General features: G+C 41.9%; 3 protein-coding genes and 2 non-coding genes across 12 annotated transcripts; all 5 read right to left on the bottom strand.

Annotated features, from left to right (window-relative positions):
- Positions 1-550: 550 nt before the first annotated feature.
- LOC142958121 (prostaglandin E synthase 3-like) lies at positions 551-5,439 on the bottom strand. Its single transcript, XM_076099769.1, has 8 exons — positions 5,282-5,439; positions 3,870-3,983; positions 3,691-3,760; positions 3,499-3,597; positions 3,288-3,377; positions 1,888-1,944; positions 1,722-1,749; positions 551-1,623 (listed from the first exon to the last, which is right to left on the bottom strand). Coding segments are annotated over exons 1-8 (480 nt in total). The 5' UTR covers positions 5,284-5,439; the 3' UTR covers positions 551-1,603.
- A 1,685-nt stretch (positions 5,440-7,124) lies between these two features.
- naca (nascent polypeptide associated complex subunit alpha) lies at positions 7,125-16,757 on the bottom strand. 6 transcript variants are annotated; one of them, XM_076099767.1, is made up of 9 exons: positions 16,680-16,757; positions 16,017-16,091; positions 13,496-14,221; positions 8,606-8,691; positions 8,274-8,351; positions 8,024-8,170; positions 7,696-7,824; positions 7,484-7,606; positions 7,125-7,236 (listed from the first exon to the last, which is right to left on the bottom strand). In XM_076099767.1, the coding sequence occupies exons 2-9, from the start codon at positions 16,084-16,086 to the stop codon at positions 7,222-7,224; spliced, it is 1,374 nt and encodes a 457-aa protein (XP_075955882.1). In that variant the 5' UTR covers positions 16,087-16,091; positions 16,680-16,757; the 3' UTR covers positions 7,125-7,221. The 6 variants fall into 6 exon arrangements, with proteins under 6 accessions (XP_075955882.1, XP_075955883.1, XP_075955879.1 ...); XM_076099768.1 differs by lacking the exon at positions 13,496-14,221; XM_076099764.1 differs by lacking the exons at positions 13,496-14,221; positions 16,017-16,091; positions 16,680-16,757 and adding exons at positions 9,265-11,710; positions 11,921-13,439.
- LOC142960903 (small nucleolar RNA SNORD59) lies at positions 7,321-7,394 on the bottom strand. Its single transcript, XR_012956495.1, has one exon. It is a non-coding gene; the product is annotated as a small nucleolar RNA SNORD59 (small nucleolar RNA).
- On the bottom strand, positions 8,455-8,528 carry LOC142960914 (small nucleolar RNA SNORD59). The gene has a single exon (XR_012956506.1). It is a non-coding gene; the product is annotated as a small nucleolar RNA SNORD59 (small nucleolar RNA).
- Positions 16,758-17,708: 951 nt separating the features above from the next.
- Positions 17,709-21,772, bottom strand: prim1 (DNA primase subunit 1). Of its 3 annotated transcripts, XM_076092135.1 has the most exons (13): positions 21,012-21,755; positions 20,596-20,753; positions 20,360-20,466; positions 20,202-20,275; positions 19,975-20,111; positions 19,620-19,678; positions 19,351-19,460; positions 19,111-19,202; positions 18,858-18,990; positions 18,701-18,770; positions 18,502-18,614; positions 18,047-18,145; positions 17,709-17,961 (listed from the first exon to the last, which is right to left on the bottom strand). In XM_076092135.1, exons 1-13 carry the CDS (start codon positions 21,118-21,120, stop codon positions 17,942-17,944), a joined length of 1,281 nt encoding a protein of 426 aa, XP_075948250.1. In that variant the 5' UTR covers positions 21,121-21,755; the 3' UTR covers positions 17,709-17,941. The 3 variants fall into 3 exon arrangements, 2 of the variants coding, with proteins under 2 accessions (XP_075948250.1, XP_075948249.1); XR_012954342.1 differs by having other exon boundaries at positions 18,502-18,610; positions 19,975-20,275; positions 21,012-21,772; XM_076092134.1 differs by having other exon boundaries at positions 19,975-20,275; positions 21,012-21,759.
- Positions 21,773-22,826: the final 1,054 nt, after the last annotated feature.

Here is a 22,826-nt window from a genome sequence, read left to right as displayed (position 1 = left end):
AGGTTTCTGGGTCCTAGCACCGAAAGAGGCACAAATAGAAGTTAGTTACACAGAAAGGTACTCAAGTAGAAATACTGCATTTTAAGTAGGACTAGTAGTCCATTAGGTTAGACATGTCTAAAAAGTACTTGAGTTTAGAACATAAAAGGGACATTATTGTCTCTTAAAAACAATTTCATAATCAATGTTCCACACAACACGTCTACAATCCAGTGCTGAGCGCTAAACGTGAGGAATCTTAAAAACAATATTAAATTATAAAAAACAAAGCTTAATTCAAATGTCATTACTGCCCGACAGCCTGCTGTAGTTGTCTTTGCAATAAAATACTTCCAAAATATATTTCAGTGAAAAAACATTTCTTTACTTTAGGATGTTCACATGAAATATAAATTACATCTGTAACCAGGTTAGACGGTCAGCTTGCTCCCACAACTCCCCAATAATGATGTATGCGGTCCAAAACTACCATTTGAAAAAAGGCACACTTTATATTAAGGAAAAATTAATAATGTAAATGTAATTTAAGAAAAAGAAAAGAGCTTTAAGATGATTCTTAAACAGTTTATTAGAAAGATGTAGACAATAAAAAAAAGAATTTCCACTGTAATTCAACACTATTTGTCTCCCCGTACACTTTATTGACAGTGCAAATAGAATTTGGTCATTACACGTCGCCGTATCGGTCCGACACGCCCTCGCCGAGATGGGAGGATCATTCTAGATGAACAAACGGAAAGAACCTGGAGAAAAGCAACACACCACATGATGCCGAGGCCCAATTAAACTTCGAGCCTCGTTATCAGTTGTTTCACATTTCACCTTGCTTCTGCAGTCTAACATGAGTGTGTGTGTGTGAGTGCGTGTGTGTGTGTGTGTGTGTGTTAGGTGGGTATGGAAAGAGGAACTGTTAAGATACTAAATATGTGGAATCTATTCCGATTACCAAAGTAGGTGACAAACTGGGAAGATGCTGCAATGGTTTCAGAATATTCTAATTTTTCAAACAATAAACAAGAAGTAAAGGGAAACATGTAAGCTGAAAGGTTAAATCACGGAAACAAAAACTGGCTTCCTGGATATCTAATTTACGGCAAATGGAAGGCTTTAGAGGAACCCAATCAAAAAAATGCATCTAGTTCTTCTGATGTACATAGCTAGTGTCTTCTGAAATCATGAGAAACTACACGGGTCGACTTAAAAACCACAACATTGGGAATGGGTGGACCTAATCATTTTAAACCACAATTAATCCGGAAACAAATTATAAATCTGTTATCACATATTGCTCGGTTGAGAACAACTACACAGCTTTTCCAACAAATGATGTGTGCTTACTTGTAATAGTTAACAGTAAAACAAGATGCCCAAAAGGTGCAGTACAGCAAATGGAAGTGGAGATAGCTGCTCTGTACAATACCATGCATATCAACCTTCAGTGTACTGATCGGTCAAGAGTTTGGAGCTGAGGCTATGGATTTAAATATGGCTACTGACTCATATGTACAGTTGTTTGTCACCGCCTTCAGTTTCAAGATATACATTTGTTATGATTCCTCTTGCCCTCTGTTCTTCCATTTTCTTTCCAGAGTCTCACAGCCAACTATTCCAAATCTGGCATTTCTGAAAGTAAAGTGGAGCAGAAATAACGTTAAACATCACAACACACATGACAGCCATCATTTACAGATGTGTTGATATAAAGTCTCATAAATACGTACTCTCGTCATCGCTATCTGCAGACTCCTCCTAAAAAAGGACCAAAAAATAAGAAGAAAGGATTAGGTTGGAAAATGTTACACATAAAACATGTAACTATAATAACATAAAGTCTGATTTATGACCAGTTTTTATTTCTGATTATGAGCTTAATGCTTAGATTCTTACCTCTTCTGGAGCGTCTAGATCAGCCAGGTCATCCTCGCCTCCCATGTCGTTCATGATCTGTAATATTAAACCAAAATGATTAACTACTAAAAGTGCTCATTATTAAGCAAATGCTGCAACAGCTAAAAGACATCAAGCTGAGCACTCAAAGTAGGACAATGGACAATCAGTTTAAGTCAAACTGGCACGCAGAATGATTCAATTACAAAAATGTAGAGATGAATTGTCTCCCAATACCAACCACGGTATCTATATTATTGACCAATATCAACAGCAGTCTATTTTTGTTATTATTATTCGGGGGGAATTTAATGCCTTTATTATATAGTGACAGTGGAAATAGGAGAGAAAGGTCGGGAATGACATGCAACCGTCGACACAAACCGGTGACGCTGCCGTTCTTTGTTTACCAACTGACATTTTACACAAAGTGGGATAAATTCAGTTGTATTGAAAAATACAAATATCAAATTGGGATTCTGTGTCGAGTGATATTAAATAAGTCATTAAAAGAACATTTATAGGAAGCAAAGGGGGGAAACAGATTAAAAACATTATATTTCATGATATAGTCTTCTAGCCTCACTCTTTTACACTTTGGTGCTTGGCTAGATGCCATGTGTAGGTTTTTTGAGTGGTTAAATAAGGACGGGTACCGAAACACGGTAATAAACGGGATCCGTCCCTAAATTATTTAAAATGAGTATTGATAAGCTCCGAAGTTATCAGTCCTTTAATCTGTAAAGCTATATTTCAATCTGCTGTCTTTCATCCATGGCCACTAATCGACACAAGCGCGCTAGCTCAGCTGACACCCAATCGGTACAATCAAAGCGAAAACAAAAAGCTGCCTGTATGTAGTCTAACGGTTTTACTTAGTTTGCCTCGTGGCTTAAAAGTCTTGTGAAATTTGATGTGCTGGCTGAGACAAAGCATTCCTTCCTTCCTCTACCAGCGGTACATCAGGCAGTAAATCACCAGCAGAGTGAGGAGGACAGGATGAATGAAGTACACTGACTGATGTCTGTGTACTTCATTCCTTCTGAACATGACTCAGTGTCGTGACGTCAGCGATATTTATTGTACCGACATGTCAGATGTATTTCCAGTCGAATGTTATTGATTTCATAGTGACTTTGCTGTTGTAAACATTACTGTTGCTGCTCTAATAAACAACATTTAGTTATAATGAAAATACTAAATATATAATCCTATTTTGAATTATTTTTGTTGAAAATGTATTAAAAGCAATTATTTAGTAATGAAAAAGAACCTTTATAAAGAACCAAACTGATAAGAATTGATAATAATATCAATAAAATCCAAATGATCTCCTCTTAAGTGATTCAAACGAGGATTATGAATGACTTCACTCGTACTAATTGATGCATAGTTCTTACATTTGAGAATTGATCGAAGTTCCCCATCTCCTCATCTGAGTCGTCCTCCCAGTCTTTCCAGTTGTTGAAGTCGACACTGAGCCAACTCAGCTGTGAAAACACAAAATAGCGACCTCTCATTTATGTTGTGCATAAATTAATTGTATCATACCGTTAACTGTAAGCTTTCTAAATGTTTGATACGCGCTGTCCTTTGCAGTCCATTACTGACCTTAGCCTTCTCTTTTGTTAGCCTCGGCCATGGCTTCCCTGGCTGTGCTTTTCGTATATAGACCAACACTGAGCGATCTGTGCGATTATGTTTGCACTCCTGCGTTGAGGTGGAACGGAAAAAATAAAAAGTTTGCGGTCAGTTTCTGTCTGCATTTTGTACAATGCAATCTACAATTCCGTCCAAACTTACCTTTTCGTCGATGGCTTCAAAGAGGTCCATTTCATTCTCATGCTTGACGCTGTCAGTTCCTCCAAAACAACTGTGGAAATAAAATAATTGACACCCAAATCATTTCTGGGAAAAATCAAAACAAATACATTTAACAATAAATGCATGTTTAAATACAACTTGACATGAAACAAACATACCTGAAACCAAACTTTGTTTTATCAAAACTGACTTTAACATCTTTGCTGTCTGCTACACAGAACTCTATAAAAACGGAGTCCCTCCTATCGTACCACTTGGCTGTTGCTGGATGCCTGTGAAGAAACAGAGGACATCTAAACATCAACACATGTACAGCCAATTGTGAATCACCAAACCCTTTCAAAGTAAAGGCTTTGGTACCCGTAGACAGTTTTAAACACCATAAAAAATGCATAATACAGGTGATCGGTACTGGTGAGCCTGAAGGCAGCAAACTGCCTATGCATCAGGTTGCCTGCAGCATCCAGTTACACAACGCACTCCTGTATCAATAACCCTCAAAAGTAAAACACCCGTGAATGCTAAAACATGACAAGTTATATTAACAGTTTTGGGTGGGGTGGGCTCAAGCTTCCCTTTACATTGTTGTAATATTTTTCTTTACCTTACAGCTGCAAAATCATGCTAAATTTACACTGTATGAAGTGCTGGGTGATGTCCCAAGGTTTACCATCACATTAAAATCAAATGAAGCTCAGGCGATCAATCCAACTTTACAGTAGTATTTAGAAGAGAAGGCCGTGAATTAAAAAATAAAAAACGGTGTTTTTATCAAATGATATTGAAAGAAAAGAGTCCCAGTAGAATTAAGTCACATGTCAGTGGTTACATGAATCAATAACTACTCAGTGACTTAAGTTAATAACGTTAATTATTTAACGTTATGTATTTATTTTATGTGAACTAACATGAGTAGTAGCTGTATGTTTACAGATACAATATCGCTCTTGGCATTAACATGGAATAATAAACCAAATCCTCTTACACACGAACGTTGGGTAGCTTTAGCTAGCGTTAAATACAACCGTTGATTAAACGATGGTCACTTTGCGTTCAAGCCGTAACGTTTTCACGGGCTTTGAATTTAAAAAACACACACGCAAGTCCCAGATTTGATTTAGTAATTTAGTAGTTTTAATCACGGACTTCTCATCCCCACACACACAGACCATGATGCTAATCTAATGATAGCCTGCTATAGGGCGAAGTCGTTCAATTAACGCCGTTGTGCTAAGCTAACAACGCTGACTGTAACGTTAGCCGCTACGTTAGTAGAGCCATGCGGTGCACCTGGCCAACGCTATCGGACAAAAAACGCGGCCGTTTTTTCTGTAAATGCTGTTACACACCTGGTCTGCTATAATAACTGCAAAGGTGTTTTTTCCCTCAGTCTACGAGGTTGAAGCGAGGTAACGTTATCTTAAAATCCATTGAGGCAAGGCCAACCTCCCGCCTTTGCAAAAAAACGCATGCTGTCAGGCGGCTAACGCTAGCTAGCTAAGCTAAGCAGGTTGTACCGTCGCACTTTCCCTTCCATTGTTACACCCCGCGTTAACTCTCCACAACTTACATGTCTCAGTGCGAAGTGAGCTTCTTTTTCGTAGGTAGAACAGTCTCGTGAAAAGAAAAATGTGAATGCCTGCGAAAAATTAAGGAATGCTGCCCACAAACAACCAACGCAGACGCCTCTAGCTCTGTGGACTCTACTTGCGGATCTTATTGCGTATCACAGCATGAAGAATGTCAGCGCTGACGCAGGTGGAGCGTAGTAGACGTTTCTAGAGTAGTGGACGTTTTTAACGTAGTAGACGTTTCTACTAGAAGTTTCTAGAGTGTTCCGCCACAGCTGTCTCCGAGTGATGCGTAGTATAATCGGATGTGGGACGAATCTAATGCGATTTGCTGTGGTTTTGCGTACCACCCAGTATGATCGCATCAATATAACCTTAATCATGAATCATTAACAATATTATAAACAAATATCTCAAATAAATAACAAAAGATGAGATAAGCCTTTTGATTTCCAGAGGAGAAATTCGACACGGAAGGACAGAAATATAAATTCAGATAAATAGGTGTATAAAAGAGAAATAAAAATATACAAGAGCCATACAAGAGCCATAAATACGGCTCGATATATATATATATATATATATATATATACCCACACTTTACCCACGTTAATCTCCCAAATATTTTCTGGATGGTTTATTTGGTCTATAATTTAGTCAAAAATCCGAAGAGATTAACCATCATTGACGATATACATATTTATAAAACATGGTGCGGTGCCAATTAACCGATTCAAAAATAAAATAATTTTACATCCACTTGTGTACTAGTAATTGTAAAAAAAGAGGCATTACTAATATAAGCTACACATTTTAATGGACTAATAGAGATTCATCATCAAAATGATACCTATACTGATTATTTTATAAAGTGAGGTCCAATGAGTGAAGTTAGAAATGTTCTGGTTCATGAATGCAATGAGCATTTGACAGCCTCCCTGTTTATGTCACCCCCAAAATGGTTAAATATCCCCTCAAGACATCCTTTAAGACAAAGGATACTGTGCTTGTGGTAATATATATGTATATTATAGTAATAAATGATCCTCTGAGAGAATTAAGCCGTGGTATTTATTTGAGTCTTGACAAATTGGCATCAGTGCTGCTGCCTTCTTTAAACCCAATTAACGTCAACAAACTGGCTGCCTGTGGTGAAACATTTAAAAATAATTTTCAATCCAGCATTGACTTTCTTTATGTTCCCAGCTTGCAGCTTTCTTCCTCGTCTTTATTGGCACATCGCTGCTCATCTGTTGAACAGTGGGATAGTGTCACACCATTGGTAGGACCATGTATGCGTCACATGGTCGTCATGTGCATGATAAACAAGACTGGAACCCTTTCATAAAAACAGCTTCATGAGCCACTAGAGGTAAAAAAAAAATAAAAACTACACAGCTAACCATTTAGTACAATTTGTAGGCATTTGTACTCAATTTAAGTATTTGAAATGGACACTACTTATACCTTTACATTTATCTGAAAGCTGTATTTACCGATTACTTGTCAGATCAGAATTACAAACAACACAAAACATAAACCCGTGGTTCCCATTGCCTTACCTTTATTGGCTTGTGACATTTTTCATATATATTCTTTTACTAAATCCAGAGAGGTCCAATTATAAAATGAATCAGTGGGACTTATGAACTGGTGTCTGTTCAATGCGATGCTGGGATTGGTCCAGCTCCTCATGACCCATAAGTACTTATTTGTGACAATAGAAAAGTGAAGAATCCATATAAAAAGGATATAACTAGTCATGTTTAGGGTTACCTGCTAAACCAACAGTCAATCATGCAACCAGACCACAATAAAAAAAAAGTCTCCAAACCAAAACAATTTCAATTTATCATCCACAACTTTATTTCCATAATGGGTATAAATTGTATAAATGAGCTTAAATCAGCAACCTGTCTTCAACCCTTTGTTGCCAGGGTTACATCGTCAACTCCTGCAAAAGGGAACAAAAAAAGATTAATTATCACATGTGTTGATTAGTTCTTTTCCACAATATAAAGAGATTAAAGAGATACTCTCTTCTCAGGACAGAAATGTTGGCTTCAGTAAAATCAGAAGAACGAAAGTCACTGTGTTAATCATCACTGAAGAGTTCTCCATGCTCACTCACAAAGCTCTTAGTGAGCAATTTAAATGGCTTTTTCTATAACGACTCAGCCACTTTACTACCACAATCTTACCATAATAGCATTGACAATGTCGTTGTTGTTGTTTTTCAGGGCGCGTACAGCCTTCGCTCGCGACACGTTGGCTTGTGACATAACGAGTTCGATGTCCTTGACCTCAACTCCGGTCTCATCCACCTGTAAAAATGACACGAGTAATTATTTGTTACATCTCATGTAAAAACAGTATATTCGTTTATCTTCACTTGAATAAAACTGCATCTTACCTCTTCTTCTTCGCTTTCCTCCTGTACTGTTGGCGTCTGTGTGTTTTCCTGGATGTTTGATACAGCTTCTCCCTGGACCTTGAATTTTTCTGCAGCAGCCAGCTGGGCTTGCTGGGAAAGATCTTCGATCTAGAGAACACAAAGAGTAAAATGAGAGATTAAGACGACATTATTTGGCAGAACACTTTCAGCCGAGAGCCTTTTGCACCATTCTGACCAACTCAGTGGATCTTTCAATCAGTATTCTGCAGCTAGAAAGGATAGTAGGACAATCAGCTCTACAAGGGATGAAGACTAAAGGTGGCTAGTATGGTTGTTGGCTACATACCTTAGCTTCACCGAAGACGATGTATGTGTCTGATGCTGGGCTCTTGTAGACGTCTGGTTTGGTGATTACAAACAAGATGTTCTTTGACTTGCGAATGGTGACCCTGGTGACCCCCGTTACCTGCCTGAGACCAAGCTTTGACATTGCCTGAAAGAAACACAAGTCATTTTACAAATGTGGCCAATTTAGACCATCACAAAGAAAGAAAAGTGCAAATTAGATTGTTTAAGACACTAAGAGCCCTCATTACCTTTCGTGCCTTCTTTTCACTACGGCTCTGTTTGGCTTTGCTGACCGGTTCCTCGTCTATTTCAGCAGCAGCTGCAAGCTGCGAGAGACACAAGAGTCATCCATATTTTACGTCCACAAAGTAAATGCACACCGAGGAATAAGGAGTTTGATGTCATGCAAGTCATTGTGTAAACACTTTCTCTTCTCAGGACAGAAAGGGTGGCTTCAGGAGGCTCAGAAGAACGAAAGTCACTGTGTTAATCATCACTGAAGAGAAAAGGACAAACATCCGATCTATTCTGTTTAGGTTCATGTCAACAGAGGACATGAGATTTAAGACCAGACTCTCACCTGAGCCTGCTGCGTCTGTGTCTGTGCAGAATCCTGTTCCTCCAAATCAGGGACTGAGTCATCGCTGTCCGACTCTGTACCGGATCCTACAAACAAAACATTTAGTCACAACATGCCAACCATTACATACATGTATATTTGAAAGTCATAAAATATGCTGCATTAATCCTGGGGAATGAAAATAGGTTAATAGGGTTTCAAAACAGGATTTGTCTTCACCCAGGATGATCATACACCCACCTAACATTTAAATAAAATGTAAAACTGCAACAACAACCAATTCATGTTGTAAAAGGGTCACTGTGACTTCAGCTATTTAACTTCAAACGGTAACCAACCCTCCTACCCAGTACCACATTCAGACGATACTAGACATCTTTGAGAAAATAAAGAATTTTAGACGTCCTATGATCGCAAACAAAACGGCACAACATGGCAGACAGAATGCAACACAACTGCCTGTTTCCAACAACAGAGGCCTCCATGTCAGCAACTAAGTAGCATCTTTGACAAAGGACAACATAAAATATAAAACAAAGCTAATGTACACTTCAACCATTACTTTTTAAGAGAACAGCATATCTAAGCATCTGAGCAGTTCCCAGATTGCAGAAGCAGTTGGAAAAACAGATGGCACAAAAGGAGAAAGAAGAAAATACCCTTGTCGTTCTTGATCACAGGCTCCACCTTGACTGGGGTTTTAGCAGGTGTAGGGGCAGGTTTGGGTGATGAGATGGATTCTGAAGGAGTCTTACCAATTACCTCACACTTAACTGGGGCCGGTTTAGCAACTGCTTCGGCAAATGTGAGTTTATGGGGAACTGGGGCAGAAACAACAGGCGCAACTGGAGTGGGTTTAAAGGGAGCAGATAAAGGCTCAGCTACTGGTTTGGCAGCGGGCTTAGCAGCGTCAACGGGAGCGGGTTTAGCCTCTGCAGCTGGCTTAGCAGCCTCAACGGGAGAGGGTTTGGGTTTAGCAACCTCAACGGGAGCGTGTTTAGCCTCTACAGCCGGCTTAGCAACCTCAACGGGAGCGGGTTTAGCAACCTCAAAGGGAGCGGGTTTGGGCTTAGCAAACTCAAAGGGAGCGGGTTTGGGCTTAGCAAACTCAACGGGAGCGTGTTTAGCCTCAACAGCCGGCTTAGCAACCTCAACGGGAGTGGGTTTAGCAACCTCAAAGGGAGCGGGTTTGGGCTTAGCAACCTCAAAGGGAGCGGATTTGGGCTTTGCAACTTCAACGGGAGCGGGTTTAGCCTCTGCAGCTGGCTTTGCAACTTCAACGGGAGCGGGTTTAGCCTCTGCAGCTGGCTTAGCAACTTCAACGGGAGCGGGTTTGGCCTCTGCAGCTGGCTTAGCAACTTCAACGGGAGCGGGTTTGGCCTCTGCAGCTGGCTTAGCAACTTCAACGGGAGCGGGTTTGGCCTCTGCAGCTGGCTTAGCAACTTCAACGGGAGCGGGTTTAGCCTCTGCAGCTGGCTTAGCAACTTCAACGGGAGCGGGTTTAGCCTCTGCAGCTGGCTTAGCAACTTCAACGGGAGCGGGTTTAGCCTCTGCAGCTGGCTTAGCAACCTCAACGGGAGCGGGTTTAGCCTCTGCAGCTGGCTTAGCAACCTCAACGGGAGCTGGTTTGGGCTTAGCAACCTCAACGGGAGCGGGTTTGGCCTCTGCAGCTGGCTTAGCAACTTCAACGGGAGCGGGTTTAGCCTCTGCAGCTGGCTTAGCAACTTCAACGGGAGCGGGTTTAGCCTCTGCAGCTGGCTTAGCAACCTCAACGGGAGCGGGTTTAGCCTCTGCAGCTGGCTTAGCAACCTCAACGGGAGCGGGTTTGGGCTTAGCAACCTCAACGGGAGCGGGTTTGGCCTCTGCAGCTGGCTTAGCAACTTCAACGGGAGCGGGTTTGGCCTCTGCAGCTGGCTTAGCAACTTCAACGGGAGCGGGTTTAGCCTCTGCAGCTGGCTTAGCAACTTCAACGGGAGCGGGTTTAGCCTCTGCAGCTGGCTTAGCAACTTCAACGGGAGCGGGTTTAGCCTCTGCAGCTGGCTTAGCAACCTCAACGGGAGCGGGTTTAGCCTCTGCAGCTGGCTTAGCAACCTCAACGGGAGCTGGTTTGGGCTTAGCAACCTCAACGGGAGCGGGTTTGGCCTCTGCAGCTGGCTTAGCAACTTCAACGGGAGCGGGTTTAGCCTCTGCAGCTGGCTTAGCAACTTCAACGGGAGCGGGTTTAGCCTCTGCAGCTGGCTTAGCAACCTCAACGGGAGCGGGTTTAGCCTCTGCAGCTGGCTTAGCAACCTCAACGGGAGCGGGTTTGGCCTCTGCAGCTGGCTTAGCAACTTCAACGGGAGCGGGTTTGGCCTCTGCAGCTGGCTTAGCAACTTCAACGGGAGCGGGTTTAGCCTCTGCAGCTGGCTTAGCAACTTCAACGGGAGCGGGTTTAGCATCTGCAACAGGTTTAGCCTCTGCAGCTGGCTTAGCAACTTCAACGGGAGCGGGTTTAGCCTCTGCAGCTGGCTTAGCAACCTCAACGGGAGCGGGTTTAGCCTCTGCAGCTGGCTTAGCAACCTCAACGGGAGCGGGTTTGGGCTTAGCAACCTCAACGGGAGCGGGTTTGGCCTCTGCAGCTGGCTTAGCAACTTCAACGGGAGCGGGTTTAGCCTCTGCAGCTGGCCTAGCAACTTCAACGGGAGCGGGTTTAGCCTCTGCAGCTGGCGTAGCAACCTCAACAGGAGCTGGTTTGGGCGTAGCAACCTCAACGGGAGCTGGTTTGGGCGTAGCAACCTCAACGGGAGCGGGTTTGGGCTTAGCAACCTCAACGGGAGCGGGTTTGGGCTTAGCAACCTCAACGGGAGCGGGTTTGGGCTTAGCAACCTCAACGGGAGCGGGTTTGGGCTTAGCAACCTCAACGGGAGCGGGTTTGGGCTTAGCACCCTCAACGGGAGCGGGTTTGGGCGTAGCACCCTCAACGGGAGCGGGTTTGGGCGTAGCACCCTCAACGGGAGCGGGTTTGGGCGTAGCAACCTCAACGGGAGCGGGTTTGGGCTTAGCAACCTCAACGGGAGCGGGTTTGGGCTTAGCAACCTCAACGGGCGCGGGTTTGGGCTTAGCAACCTCAACGGGAGCGGGTTTGGCCTCTGCAGCTGGCTTAGCAACCTCAACGGGAGCGGGTTTAGCCTCTGCAGCTGGCTTAGCAACTTCAACGGGAGCGGGTTTAGCCTCTGCAGCTGGCTTAGCAACTTCAACGGGAGCGGGTTTAGCCTCTGCAGCTGGCTTAGCAACTTCAACGGGAGCGGGTTTAGCCTCTGCAGCTGGCTTAGCAACTTCAACGGGAGCGGGTTTGGGCGTAGCAACCTCAACGGGAGCGGGTTTGGGTGTAGCAACCTCAACGGGAGCGGGTTTGGGCTTAGCAACCTGAGCGGGTTTGGGCTTAGCAACTTCAACGGGAGCGGGTTTGGGCTTAGCAACCTCAACGGGAGCGGGTTTGGGCTGGGTTGCTACCTTAATAACCTCTACAGAGGGTGCAGCTCCTGGCATTTTAATTGTCTTCTCAGGTGGGATAAGTGGAGGGAGATCATCATCAGCAGCTACAATAACAGGAGCAGATTTTGATGAAGCAGTCTTAAACTCAACTGATGTGGGGGGGCTAGATGCAAGAGTATCTGAAAATGAAACCGGCGCTGCCATGGCAGGCTTTGAGGTAACTTTAAAAGCAGCTGGGGCTGCAACCAGCTTTGCAGCAGCTGCAGGTTTAGCTTCAACTGCAGTTTTCTTGGGGTTAGCCTCTACTGGCTTTTCTATCGCTGGTGTCACCTTGCACTCCACAGGGGAAGGAACAGGCACAAACGCCTCTCCTTTCTTAGCCTTTCCTTGTTTGCCAGCCTTGACAATTTTTGGGGTGAAGCTTTTAGCCTGATTAGCAGAAGAGCTGCCAGGTGAGGAAGCTAGGGGAGATTGCACAGCTGACAGGGGGGTAGTGGAAGAAGTGGATTTTGGTGAGGTGGGAGAGGAGGCAGACATAGAGGAGCGTTTTCTTCTGCCAGGGACAGCCTTTGGGGCAGAAAAGCCCGATGAACTCTTGGCATCTTTGCCTTTGTGCTTTGCAGGGCCAGAAGCTGCCTGATGTTTCTGGGAGGAAGCTGGGGCAGGAGGTGTAGCTGAATGGAAAAATCAATCTTTCAATTTTTGGACGGGAAAAGGGGAGGTCGCACTCATGCGGGTTAAATGATCACAAACCAAGACGCAATCTCTTTGCTTAGGGTTAGGAAAAGAACATACCTGTCTAACTTTAGAGTTTGATGCAAAACGCCACTCAGAATGCACAGTCCATACTACTTACTTCCAAAAAAGAAATCCACATTCTGTATTAAGTCAAGATGCAATTAAGACAAACGGGAAAATCCTATTTGCAATACATATCACCACATCATGATGATGCATACACACCTGCTATTGTTCCACTGAACTGATGCTTCAAGGTAGAACTGACCAACCATTAGACAAGTAAATTAACTTTTCTTAAATGCAAAATGCAAGTACAGTTAAGTATTTCCTCTCAAATATAACGTATCACAATGGATACAAATGTAACTTCAGTAAAAAAAACAAAGCAGTTCCTGACCATGCGTCATAAAAGGGAAATAAAAAGACTGATATGTACACCTTTAGCATAGATTTCATCACTTAAGATGCAGACAAAAATATTTTAAAAAAATTGACTAAACCACCACATAAAAGAAGAAAGCCATAAGGAATCAGACACATTGAACCTTTGAACTTGTAACACTCATGTTACCGCCTGGAAAAAAGATTTGCCTAACCCGATCAAAAAAAGCTCATTGAAATGATCGTGACAAAAAGTAGGGAGAGGGGAGTGCTTGCTTATCAGGACAAACCAACCTGACAGGTGGCAAGTGGAATGAGGTGGTCGTTCACGTTTGGAGGACTCCTTTGACTGAATGGCCTTGGGGAGAATTGTTACAGCTTCTTTCTTCTCAAGATCCTCATTCTGAGTAGCCACGTTGACATTCACTTCAATAGGCAATACTTTATCTTCAGCGGCATCCGGGCAAAGATTCCTCGACTCTTCTACCTCAGTCACTGGGGCATCCGTTGCAATGACATCTTCAGGAGCAGATGGTTTTGGATCATCAGGAATTTCTTCTGCCACTGCACTAGGCTTGTCCTCAGGGACTTTTGCTTCAACAGAAATCTGCTCCGCCTCTTGGCTGGCAGATTCTTCAGCAGCAACAACAGACTCCTGACTTTGTACCTCTACAGTTGGAGCGGCAGCATGTGGCTCCTCTGAGGAAACAATGGGAGTATCAGCAGAAGGCACAGGCTCTTCAGGAACTGGCAGGTCAGCCGAGGCCCCTGCTGGGTCAGCAGTTTTGGGTTGTTGTGGGTCAGGCGTTGCCGCCAACTCAGTCCCTTCAGTAAGCTCGGTCTTTTCTTTGGTTGCAGCTACGCCATTTGCTTGATCACCAGTAGTCTGAACGCTAGCTTCTTCTGGGGAGTCCACCTCTTGAGCAGGAACAGAGGTTTCTGGAGGATTCTCCAGTGGGATTGTTTTGCTCACAGGAATGGCCATCTCAGGAGGAGCAGAAGAACTCAATACTCCTATAGCTGATTAAGGAAAAGCAACAGGAGTAACAGAGGGAAGGGGCAATCACAGTAAGTGTTCGGGGAGCAATTCTAATTCAACGGAAATTTTAAAGAGCTTCAGGAATACACCGTGAAGTGAGAAAGAAATCGTGCTCCACATGTCGACAGAAACGATGTTTGTGAAAAGTTAATCGACGTGTTATCGGCTCTTGGTTTGCCAAAGTTGAAAAGGTGGGGGGTGTTAGGTGCAGTTAAGAAAAAAATAATCCCACATCCCAAACCCCATGCAGCGCCCATGTGAGATAAACACCAGAAGATCAATGCACAACTTTGCATGAAAATAAGCTATGCATATATTTACTAAAGCCTTGAATTGTTTAGAAAGCAGTGTGTGTCCTATTATTGTAATGTTCCATAACAAAGTCTACGGAGCCAATACTTAACATCCAAAATCCCATTGAAATCCATTTCAAAAACCCTTTCATTCTAAGATGAGAGCATTGTAATAGTGTTGTGAAAAGATGCCGGCAAAAACACAATCCCTATGAAATAATGACCCATCATGTGACCTTATTTTAAGTAGTGTCCAGTAATGACCATCCCAGGTTAAAGAAGGGCTATAACATTATGGCCAAAATGACGATAAAGACTCTTTCGATTGTCGCGCCGGGAGCACCATTTCTTCCCACAGGGAGAGCGGGCAGAGCAGGCACAAGTCCACAGCCCCGGCGCACAGCCAGGTCCAGACGAGGGGCGCTGTAAAGCTTAGTCGGGGGCACGAACATCAACATCGCAGGCCATCGTGCTCATTTAATTGTGGGAAGCCAAAATTGTGATCGCTATTAATATTAGATCAACTGTGCAGCCCTAAGTTGAAGCTGCATCAGTATTTTTCCTATCCATTGTTATTTAGGACAAGCATTTATTGAAATGAGAAATCTGTCATCCGAGTCTTTTGTTGTAATGAAGTTTGTATTTCCAAACAATAATGTGATGTTATGTCCACACAGTCTCCAATGAGAGCACAAAAATGTATCAAAACAATGAGAAGTATGCGGAAATCTTTTTTTTAACCAGCACGCTAACCCGATACTCAAACATCCAGGATTACGGATGTGTTTGAGTATCAGGCAAATCCATTGATCACTTTTAACCAGTTAATACCAAATGTTGGTGAAAAAGGGAACCATTTACAATATTCTGACTTTCAAAAGATGTCCACCATTATGCAAAGTATGCTTTGGTGCCAGCTTATCACTTTAAAAAATAACTTGAACACATTTACCATACTAATAACAATATACGTCGAGTTTATTTGAATAGCTCAAAGTAAATAGGCAACTTTTAATCTATGCAAAGTGGGTTGAAGGCATTTTTTTGTGCACAGGGAAAACAAAACACACAACACCATGCATTGTGTGCTAAATCCAGTTGTCAGTGCAAGTCACCACACACCATTGTGAGTTTGAGTAAATACAAAGAGGGGTCCTGGATTACTCTTTTCAAACCAAGGCAAACAATATCACCACTGCCGATTCCTCAGTGGGCAAACTACTGTTACAAATATCTCAACACATGGCCAGTGACAGTCAAACTAACCGTCACCTGTTACATCAGCTCAGTGTCTGGCCAGCTGAGTCAACTCCATGAACCAAATAACCGTCCAATCATCCATTATTGTTCCCCTTACTCAACAAATAACCTCCCATAGACGGCCATTTGTTGAACATGTCACCCCGTTCGTTGAGTTCCAGGACCCCATTGTTTTAATTTGCATGTTACATGCACGTTGAAGAGAAGTTTTAGATATACGAACCGGTCTCCACTTGAGGCTGCTGCATCTCCTGCTCGGTAACTGGGACCGTTTCTGTGGCTTCACCAGGCATGGTTGCTAGAGAGGAAATAAACAGTTTATTAGCTCAAAGCTAAAATCATTGTAAACTACTAGTGGTGTAAAACAAAATGTAGGCAAGATAACGTATGTGACATTTAGCGGATTAGCACGGAGTAGTGAGCCCATTCAGACAGACTTGCAGCTGGTTGAACAGGTGACTGAACCCATGCTTTAGCTCCCTACTCTCTATTGGAGCAATATTTAGCTAACGTTAGCTTCTGTTAGCTAACTGCTATCAACAGGCTTAACGAGCGGGGGAAGCTAACGACAAGTAACACAACCTACCATTACATTTTACCAAGATTTAAAGTTGTCACACAATTAAACCCTCACACAAATAGTCTCACAGGTCACTGAGGCCCTGAACAGCCTGCTAGTAAACTGGGAAGTCATCATGTTCCCCCATTTTGAGCAGGTAATCAGCGGTACAACGGGACTTATATCAGAGAACCGAGGGACGAAAGTGGACACATATCTGTACCGGCCTGATGACACTACTTTACTTTAACGTATGAAACATTAAATACAGACGGGAATATATGAAAAATGGCTGGATGATGTTGGATTATCAGCGGAGATACTCACCGACTCAGGAAGCTATATCCAAGATGGCTGTGAAAGAGAACTTCTGACCTCAGCTTCACGGTAATATCCGGTTTAGAGGAGCACTTTCTACTTCCGGGTTATTTAAAAGGCAAAATCTGTCTTTTTTCTTTACCATAAAAAATTCTAATCACATCCATATACAGTAATAAAGACGTTGGCTTCTTGAAAAAAAACTGCATTTTACTAAACTACAATACATTACATTTTGAGTATTTATACTTGCCTATTTTATGCTACTTTATACTTCTTCTTCTACGAATGTCAGTCAAGCCAACTGACAGCTGTTACTACAAAACAGGTGACAGTTGGTTTGAGTAAAAGCAGCAATACAACAATGTAAAAACACACCACAGCAAGTAAAACAAGTAAAGACATTAAAAACATCTACATAAGTACAGAATGCAAAATGTACTTTTCATAACAGCGTAATTGATCAATCTGGAGGTCATTTAAACTACTTTATATACATACCATTGGGAAGATTAGTCTATACAGTGTATCACTGTTCATAAGATTTTATGTTTCATATGTAAAACTTATATCTGAAAGTCACTATATTATTAGATCAATTGTAGTAAATTTGCTTAGCAACATTGCAGCACTGTATACAGAGATACATTAGTGGAAGTTTAAACAGAGATTCCAATTAAAAGCACACCTAGGCTGGAATACAAGACGTAAAGCTTTACACTGTGGTTTGTGGCAAAACCTCAATAACATTAGCATTTACAGGCTGGATACAAACAATGTACACTAGATGCCTCGACAAAACCTGGATGACTGCAGTTAAGATGGAGCAAATTAACCCCACTAACACTGGAGAACTAAAACCCTAATTTATGAATAATATATTACAACTATAAACAGACTCCATCAGCCACATATTTATCAGTGAGAAATATTGTTTATCAAATTAACAAACTAACCTAGCTGCTTGCTATTCCAGATAACAAAAAGTAAATCTGCAAAACGTCTTGTGGTCTTAATAAAAGTCACTTGAATACAAGATTTTGAAAAAGATGAAATATCAAATTTATTTTCACAAATGACTGTACAATAGAAAAAGAACAGGCAAACAACATGACATTGGTATTCTTGAGTAAGGAGATCATTTGCATATATTTTGTTTATGAATGTATTATTACAGAGTCTCTGATGAGTGAAATTAAACACATTAGATTAAGTAATAAGGAGCTATTAACAATGCGTCTTCTGCATCACGTCCCGATTGTTGATCCAGTTCAGAAGTCTTTCTGAAGATCTAAAAAATAAATAAAATGCATTACATGAAAGAACTTCTTAAAAGTCGCTCTGCCCTCATTTCATCCACTATGAATAATACGGACCACTTTTTTTGAGAAGTTCTCCTTTCCAAGAGCGAGCCAACCCATCCAGAAACTGATCAAAGTATTTCACATACTTCGCCAGGCTGGTTCGTTTGTAATCTGTCAAGAAAAGAACAATCAGTGAGTTTTAGAATAAACTAAAGATCCTTGGGTTCTCATTGGTGGTTAGGGTAAAAATTAATCATCCTGCTTTTAACGACTAATTATTATAATAAAACATGAATTTGATGAGTCCTATCTTATTATTGGAAGAGAAGCACATGAGGCCTCACACATTTGTTCAGTAACGGCAGTGTATTTTCATATTGAATTAAGGTTCATGATGTCACAGTTGATGGACCACATTTGCCTCATTTTGAGACAGAAATTCTTTTTCCAGATTACCTCGTGTTGACCTACTTATAAGCTCTTCTGTGTGATACAATGAGCCTGAGATTTAGCTTTCACAATCTCACCTCTGATCTTTCGTCTCTCGGCTGCGTCCTTCTCGTTTTCCTTCTCCTTGGCGTCCTCGGACTTCTCTTCGTCTTCGCCTGTCCTCGGTCGATCCAGCTCCTCACAGATCTGACTGGAAAATAAATTTTAAAAAGTAACAACATCATCTCTGACGAACATCAAACGCTGCACACAGCAGAGCATTAAATTATCGCTCACCTGATTGTGGGCACAGCAAAAGGATCAAACGTCTCTAATTCTTTGAGGTCCATGGGAACAGAAATGCGCCCTGGCCAGAGTTGAAAAGAGAGAAGCCACAGTGAGATGGTGTATCCACCACACCATCTTGATCAGATCCCATTAGATCTACGCTCACCTGTTTTGGGGTGGACACTGAAGGGGCTCTTCAGCAAATGGTTCACCCCTTTACTGACGTTCACGTCGAGCCGCGGGTAACAATACTGCAGCATGATTTCTTTCTCAAAGTATTGGCCCTTTTTGGAAGTGCCCTGGGGGAAGAGAGATTACATCATTGTGCGTGTGCTCATTATAAGCCGTCTAGCTGTAATATTTAAAAAATAAATTCAGGGTTAAACAACTCATCATGCAATGCGAGCAGAATTAACAACCTGTTTCCTTTTGGCTTGATCCTTCACCAGCTTCCAACGGTTCTCTGGTTTCTTCTCGTTTTGGAAGTCCTGCTGTAATTCTTTTCTCACATGTGAAAGCTGAAGTTAAGGTCAAGTCCAGTTATTTTCACAAAGGTTTTAACCAAACAGAAGAAGAGATCATGCTCTCTTATTTCAGAATCACATTTCAGAGAAAGAAAACTATTTTTTTCTCTCCACCCTTTAGCTAAAAAAGGATATCTTCCGGCATGAGCGCCAACACTTTGTCTACAGATTCCTTGCGGCCCAGTATGTCCTGTTCCTGTAGTGCGTACCGGGGAAAGTATCGCTCCACCAACGTCAGAGACTCCCTGTTGACATCACAGGTACAAGACTCTTAAACCCTTGAAGCTGCAAGATCTGTCAGAGGCAGCAACCTCAATGACAGTCGTCACATTTAGAGACAAACAGAACAAACTCAGCTACAGCTTCAAAACTGACCGTCACTCTGAAAAGGGTCGGATTCTTACCTGATGAAAGGATGAATTGGATCTGTGAGCACAACTTTCTTCACTGTCTCGTCACCTCCCTAAAAAAACAGCAGTGAATAGAACATCACAAAAAATTAACTCAGCGGTTTTGTGAAGAGAAAAAAAAAAATATCCGACATATCTAGTCAGAGAAATATCTATTTTTTAAAACTGCAATTTTGTGTTACTTATTGGCCGTCAAATATGCAAGTTTATCTGAAATAAGACCAATGTTTTGGTTGGGCACCGTTTTACCTGAGAGAAACACACTGATGCACACGATGCTGAATGCAAAACTCTGCTGCCAATAACTAGATCTGTTATAATCATCTATAAAAAGGTACAATACTGTTACCTTAACCAGGCTAAGGTATTCTGCAACTGCAGAGCGCGCTGCTACAGAGAGCTTCCTGGCAGCTTCATCACACACCCAGCAATGCACTCCTCTTCTGCCGGAATAAACCCACAGCAGCTGCTGGAAACCAAAGTCATCTAGAAAATAGAAAAATAGAAAAAAAATTTGAAATGTGTTTGATGATAATTCAGCAGAAAATCGAAGATAACGTGCCACAAGAAACCAACCTCGAAGAGCTCTGTCGAGGATGCGGATGGCGATGGTCATCAGGATCCAGCACTTGCAGCAAATGTCTGCAGCACTAATATGAGAGTTTATGTTAGCTCAGTGATGTCACTGTCAAGACACGCCAAATTGAACAAAATAAACCACGTGAAGAATTCACCTGCAGCAGCTTCTGACATCATCATAATCTGTCATATCAATATCAAACACCAGCTCCTTCTCCAGGGCATGGAAGGTTCCTGACTTCACTGTGTTGTGTTGATTGGGCTGTGGGTGACAAACAGATTTATCCATGATATGTCTCTGTTGACACACACACACACACACACACACACACACACACACACACACACACACACACACACACAAGCAAAAGAAGATGCATGCAAGTCTCACCCTGTGACTGTAAATGGCTCCGATGTCAATCTTGTACGGGTTCATCTTCAGCATTTCCTTCTCCAGCTCGGCCTGCGTGCTGAACGACTGGTAGCGGACATAGATGTCATCTTTGAGTGTGAAGGAGAACTCTCGATTCTGAAAGTAGTTCTTCTGCACTGAGGTTGTAGAAGAAAACACAAATTATATATATATATATATATATATATATACATATATACATACATACATACATACATATATATACACACACACACACTAACCGTAATAGAGGACACCATGTTGGACAAGACAGACAGTAAAGTACACAATGCCACTAACATATGCAGCCAGCTATATCACAGATAACAAAACACTGGCTAACGCTGCAGTCTTTTAACTAATACTACTTTCGCTAGCTTAACCAGGATACTCACCTCCTCCATAGTTTAGCCAGCGATAATACTGGGAGAAGGGGAACAGCCGTCGGTAGTAAAGCGGCAATAAATCCGGTAAACAGGCCGAGTCATAATTCGGCGATGCCATTATCTGACAATAAAGCACCGTTAGCCGTTGTATAAGTACGTTAAACTGCCAACAATAAGCTAGCTTTCTACCGCTACACGCTGACAGTTATGTGTGTTGTTTTAACACCGAGTGTCGCGCGGGAAAAACTCTCAAGCAGAGGAGAGAGAACCAATGAAAACGAGGATGAGCCCGTGACGTCACCCGAAATTGAGGAATTGTTTTTTATGTTAGTGATCGATATTTTCTACAATTAGCTTCTCTGTTGGATCAGCCAGCAAGGAAAAGTAAAGACAATCAGTTACGAGGTAGTTGAACTTGAGTGGTTGCTGCGCTCCACTCTATAAATCGACGTTCGTTGATGTTCACCGATAACCGGAAGTGAAGCCGGAAGTGTCGCCGACTGGTGAGAGGATCATGGGACGTGTAGTCCCATGATCGTGTTTCGACGCAATTAAATTAATGCAACAAATACAAATAAATGGGAGAAAAAATAACGTTAGAGAAAGATAAATAGAAATAAAATAAAGAAAAATGGGGAGGGCACAAAGATAAAATACAGTGAGTACATTTTTTTGTGTTCAAAAAAATACATCCATATATAAATAATTAAACTTATTGATCTGCTGTGAATTTGGGGGAAACCTTCAAGACTCCTGACACCTGCTAAATACTGTCAGCACCTCAGATCTTTCTTTTTAGAAATCTGTTTCAGAGAAGTATTCTATAATCTCTCCAGCAACAACAACAAAAATACTGTATCCTATTAAATGTGTTGTGATTTCATGGCTTTGTTGAGACTGTAATTTATTCCATTCACCTTTAGAGGGCAGTATAGTTTCATTAGAATATCTACAGAGTTGCCACACTGAGCCCTGTTGCAGGGAATGTGATGGTAATTTTCATCACGGCAGATAAATGGTACTGAAACACTCATGAACATTTATTTTCTTAAGCCGACGGGAAGAAAATACAGTCAAAATAAAAGATGAATGAAGATTCCACAGGAAAGAGGTGAAAAACAAAAAAGGACAACTCCCTGGTTTTAGAGATGACCTAGGATGCAGCTCCAGATGTGCTTACGTTTTCACACAACTGTCTTCTATTGTTTCTTTTTGGCTAAATGTATCTAATGTATGCAATTCCCTCTTCATTCAGATACACTTGTATGCAATGCACAATGACACCCTTTGCTCTGACATTTGAAAAGGGCACTTTGGCAGTAGTGGTGCCCCTTTTTGTCTATACCCACTAGTCACACAGTCTAGTGGCAACACTGATTGCTTAATAATGATGTGTCTTTTTTTACTGTTGTATTTCCAACCAGAGTATCAAACTCCATCTGACTGAAGTGGCGCTGTTCACACTGAAGGTTGAGGGCTGAGCAGCGATAAGAGCTCTTCTCAGTTGTACTTCTGATTTAAAATACCAGTCGCCCTTTGTACTGAGTCTGTACATTACATGTGAGTTGTTTTCTCATTGTATTCATTCTGGCTCATCTCCTAACTTGTCCATTGTTGTCATTAAATCCTCTCTCTATAAATTCTTAATTTCACACAAATGGAAATCTTTAAAATGGCAAGACATTTCGCATCTAAAACTTTTTTTATCTTCTATTTTCTACATCTTAACTTGCAGCATGTGGAATGTATGTATGTAGCTTTTAAGAAACAACAAATCTATATTAATGTTCGAAAAAAAAAACTGACGACACTTCCATTCTTATG

Source organism: Anarhichas minor, unplaced genomic scaffold (assembly GCF_050575085.1).
Source record: "Anarhichas minor isolate MPS153535 unplaced genomic scaffold, ASM5057508v1 ptg000003l, whole genome shotgun sequence".
Taxonomy (NCBI): domain Eukaryota; kingdom Metazoa; phylum Chordata; class Actinopteri; order Perciformes; family Anarhichadidae; genus Anarhichas; species Anarhichas minor.
Note: the sequence above shows the minus strand (reverse complement) of the source record. Positions and strands in the feature narration are given on the sequence as shown.

Coding starts and splice junctions, on each gene's coding strand:
- LOC142958121 (XM_076099769.1), bottom strand. Junction 3,761..3,869: donor AAAACAAAGTTTGGTTTCAG/GTATGTTTGTTT, acceptor TTATTTCCACAG/TTGTTTTGGAGGAACTGACA. Junction 3,378..3,498: donor TAACAAAAGAGAAGGCTAAG/GTCAGTAATGGA, acceptor GTGTTTTCACAG/CTGAGTTGGCTCAGTGTCGA.
- naca (XM_076099763.1), bottom strand. CDS start 12,616: ATGTCTGCCTCCTCTCCCACCTCACCAAAATCCACTTCTTCCACTACC. Junction 8,352..8,605: donor CACAGACGCAGCAGGCTCAG/GTGAGAGTCTGG, acceptor TGTCTCTCGCAG/CTTGCAGCTGCTGCTGAAAT. Junction 7,825..8,023: donor TCGTCTTCGGTGAAGCTAAG/GTATGTAGCCAA, acceptor TGTGTTCTCTAG/ATCGAAGATCTTTCCCAGCA.
- prim1 (XM_076092134.1), bottom strand. CDS start 21,120: ATGGCATCGCCGAATTATGACTCGGCCTGTTTACCGGATTTATTGCCG. Junction 20,276..20,359: donor GATGTCAGAAGCTGCTGCAG/GTGAATTCTTCA, acceptor CTCTCATATTAG/TGCTGCAGACATTTGCTGCA. Junction 17,962..18,046: donor AGAACTTCTCAAAAAAAGTG/GTCCGTATTATT, acceptor TTTATTTTTTAG/ATCTTCAGAAAGACTTCTGA.